At 43.4% G+C, this 21,104-nt stretch overlaps 1 protein-coding gene across 2 annotated transcripts in view; it reads left to right on the forward strand.

Annotated features, from left to right (window-relative positions):
- The window catches only part of TRRAP (transformation/transcription domain associated protein), a 127,917-nt gene that overhangs the window by 93,108 nt on the left and 13,705 nt on the right, over positions 1-21,104 (forward strand). For both annotated transcript variants that reach the window (XM_075565475.1, XM_075565476.1), the window contains 8 exons: positions 1,615-1,816; positions 2,342-2,506; positions 8,012-8,102; positions 9,055-9,254; positions 10,486-10,747; positions 13,367-13,592; positions 16,884-17,101; positions 20,647-20,831. In XM_075565475.1, the coding sequence (XP_075421590.1) occupies positions 1,615-1,816; positions 2,342-2,506; positions 8,012-8,102; positions 9,055-9,254; positions 10,486-10,747; positions 13,367-13,592; positions 16,884-17,101; positions 20,647-20,831 (1,549 nt within the window). The remainder of the gene's footprint in view (positions 1-1,614; positions 1,817-2,341; positions 2,507-8,011; positions 8,103-9,054; positions 9,255-10,485; positions 10,748-13,366; positions 13,593-16,883; positions 17,102-20,646; positions 20,832-21,104) is intronic.

The raw sequence follows: 21,104 nt of genomic DNA on the forward strand, positions 1-21,104 counted from the left end.
AAAAAATTATACAAATAACACATAATGGGAGGAAGTGCTTCAGACGTAAAAGTAACATTTAGGAAAAGGAGTCCCTGCCCCGAAGAGCTTACAATCTAATCTAAAATAGTTATTGAAAGCCGTACATACAGTAAGGGGCTTTTTGGGCTGTTGTCGCCATACTGGTCCATCTTGGCACAATGAGCAATGCCTTTTACATGTAGAGGCAGCAGGACCCCCATACCTTCATTTGTATGGGGATCAGGGCACAGACTTCTTGCTCCTAGTGTTTACTTTTAGATTTGATACATTTTTCCTTGTTTTGTGTTATACTTTCCAGTTTTCTGACATGTACGATCTTAGGCAATAGCACTGCGTATGCCATTGATGCTATACAAATATACATACCGCTATATACAGGGTCACAGCACTTGGCATCTTTCTGATGCACAATGAAGATGAACTTGGAGTCTGGTCACAAATAATTGCAATCCTTGTGACCTAAATAGTTTCTCATCTCACATAAAACCTTTCTCAATGCAGTTTTCTCTTTCCTGTTTTTGAAACTGTAACACAACAAATGGCCATTAACACGTAAATAATTCAGGAACGGACTTCATTCTTGAGTTATGCCGTGGGCACATTAGGAATACTACAAGCAAAGTTAATGTGAAAACATCATTCATTCCTTATTGAAGATACTGTACGTAGTTCTGTCTCTAGTGGGCGGTTCATGAATTGTTACTAATGCAATGCAATGTTTCACCTTCATATTTGAACAATGCTGATGTGGTAGAAGAGGCGAGTGAGTAAGGGAATTAAACCCTGTTTGGGATAAACACAAGGCTAAGTACGAACGAAAGCCTAATCGGGCCTGAGGTTTTACTGCAAATGGGCAGACAAGTTGGGCCATGTGGTTCTCATCTTCCGTCAAATTCTTTGTTTCTATGATGTTCAATTATGTCTTGGCGAAAGGCTAGTGTCTTAAGGGGGTGGGAAAGAAGCCCGATAGAAAGAGATGCATGGAAAGATACATAAAGATGGCTATATCTCCTAATCTCCATCTGCGAAAAGGAATCCTTGTAGCAGAGATTTCATTTGGAAATGTCCCCAAAGTGTTTACCACAGCACAGCTCATAATGCGCCTTCATTTATAAAACAATATTCATGCATATACAGTATGTGGGATAAATAATTAGTTAAAATTCATAAATTAGTTCATAATGGGGCGATTACCGCACACTATGGAGAATATTAAAAGATTTCAGCCTAGTCTTGGCCTCATGTTGCAGCCGCAAACTAATTTGTAATGCAACATTGTAATGATCTTTAAATGAGTCTCTGTGTCTCAGAATAGGTTTTTTTTCTTTCTTATCTACTTAAAATATAAACTGTATTTCCATGTTTCTGTTACCTGCATACTTCTTCCTGCAAAACAAAAATCCAGGTGTGATTGTTGTAACCTACACACAGCAGGATCAATTAAACTAAATGAATACAGGATATCACCAACAGGGCTGCAGTCCTTCTAATCTAAAGTTTGCACTTTCCTGCAACTTGACATGGCTGTGTTTTAGTAAAACGGAAAACTCAAATGTACTGCTCTGCATTAAACATCGCTGCTCTGTGTCCCAGGTCTGAAGATGCAAACAAAGCCTTTTCTGCAGCTGTCCAGATGCATGACGTGCTGGTCAAGGCTTGGGCAATGTGGGGAGACTACCTGGAGAATATCTTTGTTAAAGAGCGCCAGTTGCACTTGGGCGTATCTGCCATCACCTGCTACCTGCACGCTTGTCGCCACCAGAATGAGAGCAAGTCAAGAAAATATTTGGCAAAAGTAGGTACTGGACAATAAAACTGGAGATTTTCAAAGGATTTTAAACCATATACAATCCAAATAAGAGTGCAATGGGATGTTAAGCACCACAAGTTAGAGGGGGGAAATGGTTTCTTCATGTAAATGTTTCCATTCCTGTCCATTAATGCAACCTTCTGAATGTATATATTATTTTAGTGGTAGAGTATTAAAGTTTATCTGAGACTTGGACTAATTCATTGTGCTGAAAGTGTGTTATATAGAGATGTGGGCAGGATCTAAACATTTGGTGAATCTAAAGATAGAAGACTAAATCTTGACGTCGTAAATCAAATGTAGAAATACCCATTTTAAAGCTTCCTGATTATTTTGATATACTGTAAATATATTTTCTTGAAAATAACAATTTTAAAAAACCCCGTATGGTTACCTTCTAGCGCTTGCTTATAACTTTCAGCCGTGATAGTCTGTGTTACCTTTAAGGTCTCAGAAACGGTTCTGTTTGCTTCAGTGTTAAGTTGTGTGTACTTTGCTTGACTTCTTCAGGTCCTGTGGCTTCTGAGTTTTGATGATGACAAGAACACTCTGGCTGATGCAATAGACAAGTATTGCGTTGGAGTGCCGCCCATCCAGTGGTTGGCTTGGATTCCACAGCTTCTCACCTGCTTGGTTGGCTCAGAAGGAAAGCTTCTTCTGAACCTCATCAGCCAGGTAATAGCGTATCGCGTTAGAAATAATGTAAAATTGTATGCATTGTACAATAAAGTATTTAAAGCTGCAGTTCAGTCTTTTTTTTTTTTTAATTAATTTTTTTACTTTAATAGTTTCATGTGGGCAATTTCTACTTAACTAAAGAACTGTATAGCTGCAGGTCATTCCGTTCTCCGTGTATTGATCGGTGAAATTTGGTGACATAATTAGTGAAGGGATCTGGTTTTTTTTTCTGCTTCTGTCAGTCAGTGGAAGCTCATGAATATTCATGAGTCTCCCAGTGACGTGTGCTCGCTCCCGATCTGCTGCTGTGTGGTGTCCCCCTTCTGCCCCGATCCCTGTGCCTGCCTCCCTGCCCGTGCGGGAGATGGAGTGGGGTTGCGCTGCCCTCGGGGGGGGGGGGATAGGGGGGGTTGCAGCCAGGTTGTGTGTGTGAGATATCTAGATATATATCTCTCTCTATATGTGTGTGTGTGTGTGTGTGTGTGTATATCTATATAGATAGATATATCTATCTATACACACACACACACACACACCCCAGCGGTCTGACAGAAGTATTCTCTGACTTCCGGTGTCTGCCGCTGCCACAGCGTAACTTCACCCTACCGCCCTCCTGTCCCGCTCCTGTCCCATTCACATGGTCCTTTTCTCCCTCCGCCACCACCTGCTGTCCTCTGCCGAGCTTCGCTGCAGGATGCCGTCCTTCTCTCCCTCCGCCGCCGGCTGCTGTCATCTGCCGCTGCCGAGCTTCGCTGCAGGATGCCGTCCTTCTCTCCCTGCGCCGCCGGCTGCTGTCCTCTGCCGCTGCCGAGCTTCGCTACAGGATGCCGTCCTTCTCTCCCTCCGCCGCCGGCTGCTGTCCTCTGTCGCTGCCGAGCTTCGCTGCAGGATGCCGTCCTTCTCTCCCTCCGCCGCCGGCTGCTGTCCTCTGCCGCTGCTGAGCTTCGCTACAGGATGCCGTCCTTCTCTCCCTCCGCCGCCGGCTGCTGTCCTCTGTCGCTGCCGAGCTTCGCTGCAGGATGGCTTCCTTCTCTCCCTCCGCCGCCGGCTGCTGTCCTCTGCCGCTGCTGAGCTTCGCTACAGGATGCCGTCCTTCTCTCCCTCCGCCGCCGGCTGCTGTCCTCTGTCGCTGCCGAGCTTCGCTGCAGGATGCCGTCCTTCTCTCCCTCCGCCGCCGGCTGCTGTCCTCTGTCGCTGCCGAGCTTCGCTGCAGGATGCCGTCCTTCTCTCCCTCCGCCGCCGGCTGCTGTCCTCTGCCGCTGCTGAGCTTCGCTACAGGATGCCGTTCTTCTCTCCCTCCGCCGCCGGCTGCTGTCCTCTGTCGCTGCTGAGCTTCGCTACAGGATGCCGTCCTTCTCTCCCGCCGCCGCCGGCTGCTGTCCTCTGTCGCTGCCGAGCTTCGCTGCAGGATGCCGTCCTTCTCTCCCTCCGCCGCTGGCTTCTGTCCTCTGTCGCTGCCGAGCTTCGCTACAGGATGCCGTCCTTCTCTCCGCTGCCGGCTGCTGTCCTCTGTCGCTGCTGAGCTTCGCTACAGGATGCCGTCCTTCTCTCCCTCCGCCGCCGGCTGCTGTCCTCTGCCGCTGCTGAGCTTCGCTACAGGATGCCGTCCTTCTCTCCCTCCGCCGCCGGCTGCTGTCCTCTGTCGCTGCCGAGCTTCGCTGCAGGATGCCGTCCTTCTCTCCCTCCGCCGCCGGCTGCTGTCCTCTGTCGCTGCCGAGCTTCGCTGCAGGATGCCGTCCTTCTCTCCCTCCGCCGCCGGCTGCTGTCCTCTGCCGCTGCTGAGCTTCGCTGCAGGATGCCGTCCTTCTCTCCCTCCGCCGCCGGCTGCTGTCCTCTGCCGCTGCTGAGCTTCGCTACAGGATGCCGTCCTTCTCTCCCTCCGCCGCCGGCTGCTGTCCTCTGCCGCTGCTGAGCTTCGCTACAGGATGCCGTCCTTCTCTCCCTCCGCCGCCGGCTGCTGTCCTCTGTCGCTGCCGAGCTTCGCTGCAGGATGCCGTCCTTCTCTCCCTCCGCCGCCGGCTGCTGTCCTCTGTCGCTGCCGAGCTTCGCTGCAGGATGCCGTCCTTCTCTCCCTCCGCCGCTGGCTTCTGTCCTCTGTCGCTGCCGGCTGCTGTCCTCTGTTGCTGCCGGCTGCTGACCTTCGCTATATATCCATACATACATATATATATACATGTATATACATATATATATATATATATACACACACACTATATATATATACATACATACACACACCAGAATATATGAGTTCTTCAGTATTTGTTGATACCTTTTTTTATTTGGACCAAGAATTTGTGTCATGGGACAAGCTTTCAAGAGTTTTCCTCACTTCCTCAGGTCAAGCAATACCATAAATATATACATACACACTGTGTGTGCGTGTCTATGTATGTGTGCGCATGTTTGTGTGCGTGTGTGTGTGTGTGTGTGTGTGTGTGTATGTACATGTGTATGTGTGCATGTATATGCGTGCGTGTGCATATATATCTATATCATACACACACATACATACCTAAGCTCCGCAGGGCCCTGTGCTATGTAAAACTAGCAGCGCTATACAAGAACAAGCCATTATTAATTTTAATAACACACACATTGAATTGTACACATTCACATACACACAAAATTAAATATACATATTGTTGACAGTATTATATATACAGATTTGATTTTAAATGAGTTGTTAATATTTAACATTAACTACACACGTGCAATGGAATAAGGTTTAATTAATTCATTCTGAGCTACTCTCCTTTTCTGCTGCTGCTGCTCTGTCAGTTCTGGGGGAAGATCATGTGACCAGGCAATGACTGATACATTTGTGCTCATGCTTGTGCACGGCTGTGGAGGGGGCAGGACTCACAAAGGGGTGTGCCAGAGCCTGTTACAGAAAAGGAAGGGGTTGTGCCTTTCTAAAGGGTTGCTATAGAAACAAAAATGCTCGTTACATTAGAATACATTAAAAATTGTCTTTCAAAGTTGTTTTTTAAAAAAAAGAAAATGCTACAAGTATTTTCTCACAGTACAGAACTGATTTATTAAAAAAAAACACACATGCAGGATATTGACTGAACTGCAGCTTTAAGATATCAATAATCGTGTTGTAAGGTATTCATAAGTACACAAATTGGGAGCCACGCTTGCATCGCGTTATAAGCGGATTCGCGTTGTAACGGATCACGTTATAACGGGGTTGAGCTGTAGTTGAAAACGAGAGGTAACTCTCAATGTATTACTTCCTGGTAAAACATTTTATAAATAAATCATTCTTGGCAATGTCTTTTTTTCTGTGTAAGAGGTGGGGCTTCTGGGAAAGAGGAACGCTGGACAATTGAACATTTATTTTATACCTGACCCCAATTTGGATCTCGCTAGAAATAATGCTAGACTTCACATTTGTGTGGCAATTCCTCGGACAGAGTGGACTAAAAAAAAACTTACACTACATAATGCAGAGTGCAGGATTTTGATAATCAGTTGCCATAGAAACCATGTTCGTGTTATAAATGACCCAGAAATATACTGTATCACCAGTGACCTGTTCTGTGCATATTTTCTGAAGGCTTGTTAGGAATTTGTAACAAAATGCTCCATATGAAGATGATTTAAATCCATAAATACCTGCCTTCTGGGATTAGGGCACATTAAAGCTATTGTGGGAAAGATGGCTAAAATAATTTTCCTTTTCAGGCTTTTGGAAATCATAAGAACCTGTTACAGGCATTGTTCCACCAATGTAATGCACTGTGAACCGTGTCTACAGTATATAAAGCCACAAACTGCTTGTTAATATCTACTTATATCTAAGTAGCCAAGGAACCTAATTTGGTAAAAGTGGTTTCTTTTTACTTTAAGTGGATATTTTTCACCCTTGGTGGTTCAATTATGTGGGGTAGGGTTACTCTCTAATGGGCACTGCCAGCAATTACTACTGGGTACAGTGGGAATTGTGGCCTCATTTATAGACTAGCTGGTGTCATTATGCTGCTGTTTCTCCTCCTCCACTAGCTGGTGTCTTTGCAGCGCTGATCAAATTATGCTGTCTCTGGATTTAATGCAGAAAGATGATCGAAAGGATGCTCTTTAATTGACCCTTAGCACAAGGTGTAGAAATGTGCCATATCTGCACTTCTTCCTGAAGCCTGCATAGTGCCTTCAGAAGTGCGCTGAAACATGAATACAGTGTCCATATGCCACTCTTTTATTGTGCACAGAGGTGTACATACAGTAGGACAGGCAAGGAAGAACGAACCCCTTCCCAAAAAAAGTCTTACAATCTGATTGGTGGTAAGGAAAGTAACTTGCCAGAAGCCACAAGGAATTGGAGTGGGTATCATATCTCCCATACCAGAGGCAAATGCCTTCCCTCTTGTCCAGCTCTCCTCCTGTGTTTTGCTTAAAGTCCCACCTACTCTTTTATTTATTTTCCCCCTGAGCCAAACACCACTATTTTTAGTTCCGGGGACCCCCTGTTTCCAGAGATACTTACCGGGTTTAAATCTCCCTCTGGGAAAACAAAATGGCTGCCAAATCTCGGGTCAATAGGAAGCTGCAGCATCAATTTAAATCCCCCCCCCCCTTTTTTTTTTTTTTTAAACAAGTAGCACTGGTAACTTAAACAGGAACGGAGGGAGTGAAGGGTGGATTGTTTCTTTATTGTGTAGTGAATTGTAAGTACCCTGTCTGTTTGTTGGTTGCTTTCCAGTTCATATTAGGCATTTAGAATGGTCATTATTCATTACGTAGGGCTGTCCAGTCTTTTGTTCATGTTAAGTATTTACAGTTTGCCCAAATGGCGGCTAAAAGCCGGACAACGTTATGCTTGTACATTGCTCAGTGTCCCCTAACCATCACAAAACAATGCCCATAGGATTGAAAATAAGCAGATTGGGCTCTTATTGGCCCCTTCAATATCACAAGGGCCTGCAATGTATTGTATATCAAAGTGCTTGGGGCAAGGTAGTGCATGCCCTCCGCTTCCATTTCTGTTTCACAAACGTCTTCATAAGCCTCCTTAAGCAGACCTTTGTATCAGTTGCACAGACACAATGAGTGTGCACATTATCAGCATTTCCCAATGCAATGGCTTTGCCTCTTTTTCTGCCAAACAATATTTAGTTTTTCACAACATCTAATAAAAGCCTGGCCTGAATTTACAAAAAGTGCTGCTTTAGAAAAGGGTCAATGAAAAAAGGTAGCCAACATTTCTGAAGGTAATCATACTCGGCTTCAAATCGGATACAATATCACAGATTAACATCTTCACTCAATAGATGGATTTTGCTGCCTGGATTTTTTTCTTCAGGTTTCCTATAAGTGGCCATATCCTTATAAGTGGACTCCGTATGTAGATTGATGATAATCCAATGTTGGGTTATTTTTGTGCTGCTGGAACACTGACTGCCAGGGATAATATATTTCTTTCACATTTCCTGCTTGTCTGCATTTCAGTCTAGGCAGACAGTGTCATAATAACTTGTGTTCTGTCATTTTACTCAGGTTGGAAGAGTATATCCCCAGGCTGTGTATTTCCCCATCAGGACTCTCTATTTAACCCTGAAGATAGAGCAACGGGAGCGTTACAAAAGTGGTGAGGCATAAAATGATGTGACTCTTGGATTATAAGCACCACAAATCTCCGATTTTAGTCACATCTATTGATTGTGGGAAAGAAGTAATTTCATGGTTTCCTTTTGTCTACTGACAGCCTTGAAAAATGTAAATTTAAAAAGAAAATGTGATTTCCACGAAATGTAAAGTTTTCGTCTCATACAGTATCACAACCGGTATTTTACAGTGTCCATCTCACACCACAAAACTGTTTAATAGGATTCGGTCTTCAGGGGACCTTCATCAGGACAAGAAACTCTCCCAGAGAATTTGTCAGTAATAAGTTCACTTAAATGGCATGTGTGCAAGGAAAATGGCTTGCATTGATTTAGTAAATGTAGATTGCTACTTTAGACTGTTTTTTTATAATTCTTGGTATAAATATCAAATATTAAGAAAAATAGATATACAGGCATACCCCACATTAACGTACGCAATGGGTCCAGAGCATGTATGTAAAGCGAAAATGTACTTAAGTGGAAAAAAGGTAGTGCTTCACTTTATCGATGCATGTACTGTACTGCAATCGTTCTATACGTGCAAAGTGATGTAAATAACGCATTTGTAACAGGCTCTATAGTCTCACCGCTTGCGCACAGCTTCGGTACAGGTAGGGAGCCGGTATTGCTGTTCATGACGTGCTGACAGGCGCATGAGCGAGCTGCCGTTTGCCTATTGGACGATATGTCCTTACTCACGAGTGTACTTAAAGTGAGTGTCCTTAAACTGGGGTATGCCTGTACTATGACACATACTCTGTTTCTTAAATACATCAGCAATATAAATGACCCAAATCCCCCACCCTACAAATGAATCCAGTGGGTAATCCATAAACGGGAAGTATTCTGGACACAGCTGATGTGCTGCCCATTGTTTTACCATACAAAGAAGCCGTGCTAAAGTATGGTTTAACCATCTTAATTTTCTTATAGACTCTGGACAGCAACAGCCAAGTTCAGTAGGCACTCAGTCACATTCTGCCTCTGATCCAGGACCAATAAGAGCCACAGCACCCATGTGGCGTTGCAGCCGAATAATGCACATGCAGCGAGAACTACATCCCACTCTCTTGTCCTCTTTGGAAGGCATCGTAGACCAGATGGTCTGGTTCAGAGAGAACTGGCATGAAGAGGCAAGTGTTGTGTGCATTTTAAGTTTCATTAACTGGGTCATCCCTGTTACGGGAGACCAGGACAATTACACAAGGGATCAGTACTGTAGAGTTGAACAAAAGTGAATTTATTGGAAAAAGTTTCTACAAACCTCCAGTACATAAAACCCACACAAACTCGCCCAACTAGGGGAACAACCTGGGGACCTCCGTCCAGAAGTTTACCCCGATACACATTCCCAACTTGTGCCGCTGTCCTCGGTAGTATGGGCAGCACTGCCTTGCTCTCTGCTACCTAGCAGTTTTAAATTCCCCGCCGTCACTCCAAACGGCTCAGGCTGCCACTGCACACACAGACCGCAGCTCCACCGCATGCTCCAGACCCCTGCACTGGTTCCTCGGTTCCCTTCTGCGGACTTCCTGTCCGCTTTCAACTCTGTCAACACGCAGCCTTCACAAAAGCTATCAGGTCCAGAATGACTCTTGAGGCTCGGTAGGAACAATAGTCTTGGTCTCTACACATGGCTTCAGAACCGGTTGATGAGATTACTGGGGTTGTGAAGGTGGGCCAGGAAGCCCAAATGTGGCCATTCATATCCTTAACATAGTCCACAAGATGTAGGCAGATACAGGACAATGCCCATACAATTCCCCTCCACAGTCATACAATACAGATATAGCCCCAGGGCTTACAGCTTTCTTGCAGAACAAGTCCACTCAGCAGGTGGTCAACCTCTCCCTGTTCCTCAACAATGGGCCTAATACCGTCAGTGTCCAGGTCTATAATACCAAACTCTGATGTAATTACTGCTCCTTTTGCAAGAGAGTTAATCCCTGCATGTCCACCCTCTTGAACAGAGCTGTACATCACTGTTTTACATACTTGAAGAATAACATATATAGGACAGGTACAATGAACTGTACATACATAAATACATCATATCATTGACAGGTAGGGGTAATGGTGGGCTTAACCTTTATTTAAAAGCAGCTAAATCTACCCCTACCATCACAATCCCGTGCAAAGAAACTTTAGGAATTTGATATTACTGTTTTGTAGTATCTACAATCATTTGTTTTATAATGATTGTTTTCTACATGGGGGTAGATAATGTTTTAACTATCTTGTGGTTATTTTATGAAGCAGAATAAGAAGTGGCATAACTCTGTATAATCCTTCTGCTGAGGGTGTTGAAGGCAGCAAATAACATATTCCAAACTCAAAGAGGACATTCTGTCATTGTGTTTCTAGGTCCTTCGACAACTGCAGCAGGGGCTGGCAAAATGCTACTCTGTGGCCTTTGAGAAGAGTGGAGCAGTTTCTGATGCTAAAATTACCCCCCACACCCTGAACTTTGTGAAGAAGCTGGTTAGCACCTTTGGTGTGGGTCTGGAGAATGTGTCCAATGTCTCTACCTTGTTCTCCAGTGCAGCGTCTGAATCGCTTGCCAGGAGGGCACAGGCTACAGCACAAGACCCAGTCTTTCAGAAACTAAAAAGCCAATTTACAACTGGTAATGTACATCCACTTTGTTCTTCTGCTATGGTGGTTCTATAAGTAATGAATACGCTATATATTTTATGCTGCTCATAACCTCGTGTCTGTTAATAATATATATAGGGAGCTGGCACATTTCTTGTGTCGCAAGAGAAAATATAATTTTGACAGTGCCATTCATGCTTTTACTTGACTGCAAAAAAAAAGGAAGTATACGGGAGTTATTAAAGTTGTTATTTAGTGCTTGTCTTTGCATACAACTTGGTACCATTTACTTAAAGCACCAGTCCCTTCAATATCAAACCAGCATGGATTTGAAGTGTTCCACTGTGTTTTGGTTATATCGGGCTACTTTTTTATCCTAGCTTCCAAACTACCACTGATTTCACCAACACATTACAGGAACTCCTCTTAATTTTTTCCTTTGAGTAGGATTTATTGCTGCGTAAGAGATTCCTTCACAGTTACACCATCAATGCAGTGCAGTTCATGGCTGCCGAATGGGGCTAAATGTTTTGCAACCCTGGGATGCTCGGACTACTCGAGCATCTTCAATGAAATAATATCCTTTATGGGAACTGGTTACATTATCTGAAACTGCACCATATTTCCTTTGCAGCTTAATGTAACACGGTATCATTCATTACCCCAAACGGCACTTTCTTTCCATACCTCACCCTGTCACTGTTTTTTGTCCTCTAAGTTTGTATGGCCATATACAGAACTTGGAAAGCTTTAAAATATTTGGCAATCATAGTTTGCAAACAAAAACATATGTTGAAATGCTTACTGTCAGTAGTTTGCATCTCCTACAGAGAAAAGCTTATGTAATGTTGAGTACAAAATACAGCTTTGAATTATTTAAGATTTCTGTTTAACCCATTGTCCCTGTGATCATTGGAAAGATGTGCGTACATTGTGACACAATGAAAGAGTTAAATACAATGCATGACCATTTACTATGTATAGTGTAGGTCTTTTAAAATGGCAGGCTGTTGTCTATGTACCAAATAAGATGGCTCCCCCATTCTGCTCCACAGGAGGGAGGAAGAGTGGGATTTGTGACTGTCCTCCCCATAATTTCTCAATTGACAGGTGTCTGACAAATAATTGACTAGTTTCAGTTTGGTGTATAAAACATGATTTTACTTTATGATATACACACTGGATTGAGATCCCTCCTTTGATATGCACACTGGATTGAGATCCCTCCTTTGATATGCACACTGGATTGAGATCCCTACTTTATGATATGCACACTGGATTGAGATCGCTGCTTTATTACATACACACTAGATTGAGATCCCTGCTTTATTACATACACACTAGATTGAGATCCCTGCTTTATTACGTACACACTAGATTGAGATCCCTGCTTTATGATATGCACACTGGATTGAGATCCCTGCTTTATGATATGCACACTGGATTGAGATCCCTACTTTATTACATACACACTGGATTGAGATCCCTACTTTATTACATACACACTGGATTGAGATCGCTACTATTTTATATAACACTGGATTGAGATCGCTACTATTTTATATACACACTGGATTGAGATCCCTCCTTTGATATGCACACTGGATTGAGATCCCTCCTTTGATATGCACACTGGATTGAGATCCCTCCTTTGATATGCACACTTGATTGAGATCGCTGCTTTATTACATACACACTGGATTGAGATCGCTGCTTTATTACATACACACTGGATTGAGATCCCTGCTTTATTACATACACACTGGATTGAGATCCCTGCTTTATATAGACACACTGGATTGCGATTCTGCCAATGGCACAATTTGCACATTGTCTTATCTTGGTCAGCAGCGAAGCTCTTGTTTAACTTACAGTACACTCTGCGTTTAGTGGAAAAGTGGCTTCTCAAGCATTTCAATGTCCAGGATTCTGCAATAGGCTGATGGGATTCTCTTTAAAGTAGCTTCCAGCTTTAAATATGACCTACATATCTTGTGCCCATTAAGAATTTCATGATGTACTCTGTGAGGCACAACAGTTGCATGACAGTAGATAATGGAAGTTCTGAACCATATGATTAAATTTAATGGATGAAGGCCACCAGGGTAAAAGGCATCACTGCAGTCTTCTCTAGTCCCAGGGATTGTTTGCACACTATCGGAAATTAAATTGTAGTGAATGCTGAATTGTTACCTTTTTTTTTTTTTTACTGCTTCTGTTTAATGGATGTGTGTCTGAAATGTGGTCACAGTAGAAGATTCTCAGCGGAAGCATTGCTTGCTTAACCTTAAACGTATGTTTTTTTGTTTTTCAATGACTACTAATAAAAATACTCATATTCTGGCTCTAAAGAGCTGTAATTTTTCCATGCTTGGTGAACTCCACTTCCTCTTGGATATCATAACAGCTGTCGTTTTTTATTTTTTGTCTATTTATTCAGTTCAATACTTTTCCTACTTAATAAAGAGTATAAGTCCTCCGATCAAAAAAGCAGAGCGTATAATGCAATGTAGCGAAGTCTCTCGAAGTTTACGGGCTATTTGTTACTTCTTGATTTCACTTGACCAGAATAATCATATTTAGATTTATTAAACAACTAATTAAATGTTACAATCTTTGTTCAAGTTTACATTATTTTCTTTTCTTTTAGATTTTGACTTCAGTGTCCCAGGATCCATGAAACTTCACAATCTCATTTCTAAACTGAAGAAGTGGATCAAAATCTTAGAAGCCAAAACTAAGCAATTACCCAAGTTCTTCCTAATAGAAGAAAAATGCCGCTTCCTAAGCAATTTCTCAGCGCAGACAGCGGAGGTTGAGATTCCTGGAGAGTTCCTTATGCCAAAACCAACACATTATTACATCAAAATTGCAAGGTAAGATTCATATTGCGTTTTAAAAAAAAAAAAATCTTGTTTCATATAAAATCTAGATAATTGCAGTTGCAGATCATGTATTAAAACCTTACAACTGTCATACCCATTGACTGTGATGCAGGGTTTATTAACATTGCCATTGTGGTACCCGCTTTTAGTTATCTTGCTACTTAACTTTTCTGTAATAGTGTTTCCACCTCTCCTTTCTTTGACGGTTCATCTTCCATTCTTGATAATAACATGCTGAAATACAAAGACGTACTGATGCAGCCACGAGTATCCGAACACTTGCCTGGGAAAATCTAGGGCAATACCCCAGTAAGGCTAAGGCCCCGCTCCCAGAGTCAGCGCACCCGCACTGCAGACAGGCGGTGCGCTGAGATACACAGACCGCGATATGCGGTCTGTAGGGAGCGGGAGGAGGGCGGGAGTGGGAGGCTTGATAGGGAGGGGGGGCGTGGCTTGAGCGGAGGGACCCGCTACTTTCCCCCCCCCCTCCCTCCACGGACTCGGGCTGGAGCTGCTGAGGGTAAGTTTAAACACCCACACACGCAGGCACTCATTCATACACACACACACACACACACACAGGCAGGCAGTCACTCACGCACTCATACACACACACACACACACACACGCAGGCAGGCAGGCACTCACGCACTCATACTCACACACACACAGGCAGGCAGGCACTCACGCACTCATACACACATACACACACACACACACACACACACACAGACACACACACAGACACAGGCAGGCAGGCACTCACTCACGCACTCATACACACACACACACACACAGACAGAGGCAGGCACTCACGCACTCGGGCACACACATACACACACAGACACAGGCAGGCAGGCACTCACTCACGCACTCATACACACACACACACACACAGACAGAGGCAGGCACGCACGCACTCAGACACACACACAGACAGGCACTCACCTGCTTTCACTCCACACTCCTCCCCGCTCCCCGAAGCCTCTCCTCCCGAAGCCTCCCCTCCCCATTGGCTCACAGCCACACCACGTGACGCGTCAACGCTAGGAAACACCATTCTCTTGTGTCTCCTAGCGGCTGACGCGCCACAGCGTGTAGTCAGCTGTGCAGCCAGGGGGGACCGGGACCGGCTCCGCAGGATTCCCCTGCTGGTGGGGAACTCGCGACATGGCCGCCCGCGCCAACGAGCGCAGCAGGACCGAGGCCTAATGCTGCAACATTTCTGTGACAGACTAATGGCCCATCGGATTAACACAGCGGGGGTCCCTGGCAGTCCCATTCAAACTGAATGTGACTGCCAGGGACCCCTGCTGTGTTAATCCGATGGGCCATTAGTCTGTTTGCAGAAATGTTGCAGCGTTACTGGGAGATTGCCCCAGATTTTCAAAGGCAAGTGTTTGGATACTCGTTGCTGCATCTGTATGACTAAACAGTAAAAACACAACCAGTTAATGGCATCCCGAGTTCAGTCCTTAGGAGCAACCAGCAAGTCCAGGTTTTCAAGAGATCTTGAATGTACACTTAAGTAACCTCACTCTAATTATCACTGCCACAACTTGACGATGTTTTGCCTGAAAACCTGGCCTGTGGTTCTTGCTGGAGGACTGAACCTGGGGACATGTCAAGTTGTCTGTTGGCTTTAAATTGCTGCAACATTTCCCCCTGCTAATTAGGAGCCCCTTGCTGGTTGGCAGCTGAGCCATCTCTTCTTAAACTTGAACTGCAATTTCCAAAAAATTGGATGCAAATGTTGTAAAAAAAGTTATAGGAAAAATTTTTATATATACAGCTCAACCCCGTTATAGCGCGATCCGTTACAACGCGAATCCGCTTATAACGCGGTGCAAGGGTGGCTCCCAATTTTCGTGTTTATGAATACTTTACAACACGATTATTGGCGTTGTAAATACTTTATTGTACAACGCATACAATGGTACATTATTTCTAACGCGATCCGCTTATAACGCGGTGTGATTATTTGGACCCCAAGCACTACGTTATAAGGGGGTGGAACTGTGTGTGTATGTGTATATGTATATATGTATATATGTGTGTATATACGACTTTGTATTATACAGGACCTGATGAGGCTTATCTGATCCAGCGATAAAAGCTTCTTACTGATTTCATTTTTACATTGCTGATTTAAACAGAGAATAGATTTGCAGGGCTGGGAAGTTACGAGCGTGATCACCTTTGCACGCGCTGAAACATTTTACAGTTCTTTTTGATTGAGCGTTCGAGTCCATTAAACTAAACTAACATGAACAATGAACAGCGCTTCCCACGGATACATTTTTATTTTGCAAGTCGTACTTCACAACGCTGATCAATCTTTTTGTCCTATGCAATGTAATGATCGCAAACCGATTCTTAGGAAAGAGTTTCTATTACCACACGTAAAGCTTTAACCATGTGGGATGAAAGCAGTAACCCCTTTAATGTCCTGCGGTCCATGCAATGTTTGTGTGCGCAGTAAGCTGGGGAGCAGTGGAGTGTAAGATCACTGTTTTCCAAGTGTCTTTACCTTGTTTGAATCCCAGTGGCGGCTCTCCTTGTGAGAAATTAAATTACCTGTACCGTACGTACCAAACCTTAGATTGTGAGCTCTCCGGGGGAAATGATTCATTGCACCCGCAAAGCGCTGTGTATGTCAGTAAATCCAACCAAATTCTTGTTTACGGCCCGTTTTTAACGTCTCATTGGCACGTAGAATTTTATATTGAAGTTGTTGGAAAGCGAGTCTGATCATCCACGGCGCAATGTTTCTACGTTTAGTAGTTTAAAGGAAGATTTGCCGTAGTTTGTGGTACCCTTTAGTGGCTCAACATTAGCGTTTTTCATTGATAAAATTCTACCATTACCAACCTTGCAGATCTCGGTGTATACATTTATCTTGGGTTCCATTACCTTGTACTGGGCCAACAAGAAAGTTCTTTGTAAATTCATTTTTACTGTGCAGAGCCTTTGAAACCTCAAAGGCTCTTCTCTGAATTACTTGTATAGGTTTAGTTTTATAGATTTCATGCTGAAAGGTGAATTTAGAAGCGCAAGAAATGTCACAGTACTTTTTACTGGTTTCATTAGAGGGTGAGTAAGGGCCCACACTTTATTGAAGGACGAGTGCAGCTGCCGTTCCAAAGACATAGAGACTTCCCCCCCCCCCCCCCACAGGAGATGTAATATAAAACATTATAGAGTCGGGGCTGAGCGTGCTTGAACGCCAGTGGATTGTAGCCATGGAAGTCACACATCCTTTTATCTCATTCTTTTCACTAGATTTATGCCTCGAGTGGAGATAGTACAGAAGCACAACACCGCTGCCCGACGCCTCTACATCCGAGGCCATAATGGCAAGATTTATCCCTACCTGGTAATGAATGATGCCTGCCTGACAGAGTCACGCAGAGAGGAGCGCGTCTTACAGCTCCTGCGTCTTTTCAATCCTTGCTTAGAAAAAAGAAAAGAAACCACAAAGAGGCATCTTTTCTTCACCGGTAAGCGTGTACATTATATGTGCGTGCGTGCGTGCGTGCGTGCGTATATATGTAATTGTAAGCTAGAAATGGAAGTTGAATTTTTTTTGTTCATTCTTTATTTGGTGAACCTTTTATTTATTCCTTTATTGTTAAACTGTCTTAAGATGTAATGTGTAGAATTGATCGTTTCATTTAGGTTATTAAATATGGGTAAATACTCACTTATTCACATAACCATGCTAGGGATAGGGCTATATTGTGCAGGGCTGGGTACCATTTTGCCTGGGAAATGGATAACTATCGCAGCGACTAACGGAATACTGTGAACCCGATGTTGCAAATTCTCAAAATTCTGTAAAGCTTCATTTTAATGTATAATAAAAAGTACAGTATGTGTGCCTGGTATATCACTTGTATACCTAGAATGTTTAATAAACTGATAGTTTTGCAATTTTGAAAATAAACTCCATCAGTTGATGGTCATTTTTGTTGAACAATGTAATGTTATTGTTTGTTGTTGAAGGGAAATTACTCTATTGTCCTAGAAAGGGTTAAAGGATTTATAAGGGATTGGGAAAACAAATGTAAAAAAATAACATAGTCAGAGCCCAAGCTGGTGAAGGGCCTGGCTGGAATAAATTTACTGGTATGTCTTCTTCCCAAAGAAAGGAATTTGCATGCATCATTTTAACACAGTCTCCTGTTGGGTAATTGATGCGCTCGTATGGCAGTGCCGGCGTGCGCAGAAGGTTAAACTCATGCCCCCTAGAGTTAAATGGAAGCAAACTAGAAGATCCAGCTCGCTAATGTGGATGCTGAATGTGACGCATAGTGTTTTAATTGGTCTGTAATTATCAGATAGAATATAACAAACCGTTTAATCAAGGTTTTCATTTTGCGCTCTCTTGTAAATAAACTTGTGGAAAATATATTGTGAAAACTTGCATGCAAAGGTGTTACAGAGTCCTTGCATTGAGCAAATCTGAGTATATTGAACTCTTCATCCCCTTGTTGGCACATTACATGGTCTTTGGCACGCCCATGGCACACCCAAGCATGTCACTGCACACCCATGGCACACCCAAGCATGTCACTGCATCTATCTGGATCTAACAGTTGATTGTATTATGTAGAAAGATTAAACAGACTTTTTTTTTTTTTTTTTTGTAATTGATGTTTCAAATGAAGTTATACTGTATGTGCATCTAAATTAATGTGTTAAGCAACAAGTTTGTTTTTTCAAGAATAGTTCAATTATTTCGCTCCTAATCAGTATTTGTGCAAAGTTCTGGCCGCGGTATCAATCCTGGAGAAATGCTCGGGGCTACATTATACACACTCTCTCCTAGTGGCTGCTCACCTGTATAAGAAACTTGTGAGGGTTTGAAACCTCTGCACTTACTGTATGACTTAATCTACCAAGGACTCCTTATGCTGGTCCATTTAATGGGATCACAACCTTCAGGGAGGACTGTGGTAACACGGCTACACGTGCGTTAACGTCCATTTCTGCATTAACTACACATTATCCTAATCCCGTTTTATTGGGAGGACTTGTTAGAGGAAAATGTAGTTAGCCGAGGTAAAGCACATTTTTAAATATAAGGCCCCGCCCACACAGCGTGCTACACGACGGGTGCGCGCACGTTCGTCTCAGATGCCCGGCGGCCAATGTTAGTGTTCGGTATTGAAACTACCATTGGCTGCAAAGTGCGGCGCCGACGCTGCTGCAGTCGCGGGAGTCTTTTCAATCTGTGATCTCCGGCTGCAGCAGCGTGACGTCAATTTCAGCAGCCAATCAATGTCCAGACGTTTACACTGATTGGCTGCTGAAAATGAGACTCGGCAGTGAAACCGAAGGAACGGGAGGGACGTGGTGGGAGGGGGGGGAGGGGGGAGGGAGAAAACATAAATAAAAAGTTATTGCAGAGCATTATGGTTTTAAAAGGGCTCCTTATAAGCTGCATTTCTGCTTGCCCTTTTCCCCCTACTTCTGACCAGCTTAGTGTTTGCTGGCGCACCCAATCCCCGCTTCACACACCCACGGTCCCCGCTTCACACACCCCTGGTCTTCGCTGCACAACCCCCCACCCCCCCGGTCTGAAGGTGAATTTTTATCACACCCCCTGCTGCGACACAACTCCTGCAGCTTGAGCAGAGATCGCTGGGCTGCAGGAGCGCGCGGCCGAGGCACGCATGGAAACGCGCGGCCATAGCAGGCAGTGTGAGCTCAGCCTAAAGCTACTGACTGACTTTGTCAAATATCTCATTTTGAAAACAAATGTTCTGTTCTGGTTAACAGCCATCAGCAGTGGAAATGTAAATAATGTATTATGGTTTATGTTAGACAATAGAATGCCACGTCTAATCCCATAATGCAAATGCTAATCTCCAGTTGACCGCTTCTTCCTTCCAGCTCCATCTGTGACCACTGTATGGATTCTGTTTCTGTGTCTATAACATTTATGTGTGTATATATTTGTGTAAAGCATTATCCATGTACATAGCGCTTCACAGACGTAATCAACACCGCAAAATAACACCGGGTATAATAAATGGGAACAAGCTCTTAAAGGGGCATTTCCTCTTGCCCAAGTTTTTGTTTTACGGCAATGCAATTATCTAAGATGCCAATTTTTCCGTTCTCCTGTGATCGGTCAATGAAGATTCTGCTTCCCACACAATATGGCCGCCTAAATCTCAAGAGGAAGTAGTGTGCCTTTATAAATGGTTGCTATAGCGATCCATGAATGATTAATACATTAACTTTAAAAATATATATATAAAGGCAAAGTGAACAAAAAATTGGGCGGGGGGGGGGGGTGGGAATGCAGTAAGTATAATCTAAAACTACACAACTTATTTATTTTTAAAATAAACACAAAAACACCTTGCTCACCAACTACAGAAGAAAGAAATCAACGGTGCATAGGGAAAAAACCGTAAGAGAACACTGATAAGTGACAAGAGGTTGTCACTAAAAGTCCCTAAAGCTTGCACTCATTGTAAACAGTAGAATGTACATAAAGTACCAGTTAAATAACTAGTACCACTAATAATAATTTGATATTAGTGGTACTAGTTATTTAACTGGTACTTTATGAACATTCTACTGTTTACAATGAGTGCAAGCTTTAGGGACTTTTAGTGACAACCTGTTGTCACTTATCAGTGTTCTCTTATTTATTTTTAAACAGGATTTTGGATGAAATGTTGCTTTAAGACCAAACACACCAACTATTTAGCGATCAATGGTGTAATGGTACATTAATCAAATATTTGAAATGTGCCGTGTACATATATGCACCTTGCTACTTAATTTCCCTCTTTAATGATTAAAGGGTAGATGGCTAGTTCAGCGCGTGTTGCTATCATTGTTGGTTAGAGATGGTGGCTCTCAGCTGCCAGGTGTTGGTTTCTGCTGCAATGCATACAAATAATTTATTGACTCTGCTTAGCAGATTTCTTCGTATTGTTTAGGCCTCACTGTCTGCATTACTTTACCGTTGCATTAATCAATGTTCCCCCCACTCCTCTCTTCCTCTTCAAACAATAATTTCCAGTCCCCCGTGTTGTGGCCGTCTCACCGCAGATGCGTCTGGTCGAAGACAATCCCTCTTCTCTCTCCTTGGTGGAGATCTATAAGCAGCGCTGTGCCAAGAAAGGCATTGAGCATGACAACCCTATTTCTCGTTACTATGACAGATTGGCCACAGTTCAAGCGCGAGGGACTCAAGCCAGTCATCAGGTAAGGAATCTTTGATTAATGAATTTGGAAACCTCACTGTAGAACCATTCTGCACCCTCCTCAGGTTTCATCATCCTGCGGTATGCATTTACTTGCTATTTTGTCATTTCACTGTAAATGAGCTGAAAATAAAATGATAATAAGCTTAGCCATGCTGAACAGCTGGACTGTCCTTTTTGATGTGCACATGGTCATCTGCTAGTTGAAAGAAGAAGCTTAGTCCTCATTTATTTGACAGATAATGTAGAAAATTCAGCGCTCGTGCTGCAGATG

The sequence above is a fragment of the Ascaphus truei genome, chromosome 11, assembly GCF_040206685.1.
Source record: "Ascaphus truei isolate aAscTru1 chromosome 11, aAscTru1.hap1, whole genome shotgun sequence".
Lineage (NCBI taxonomy): Eukaryota > Metazoa > Chordata > Amphibia > Anura > Ascaphidae > Ascaphus > Ascaphus truei.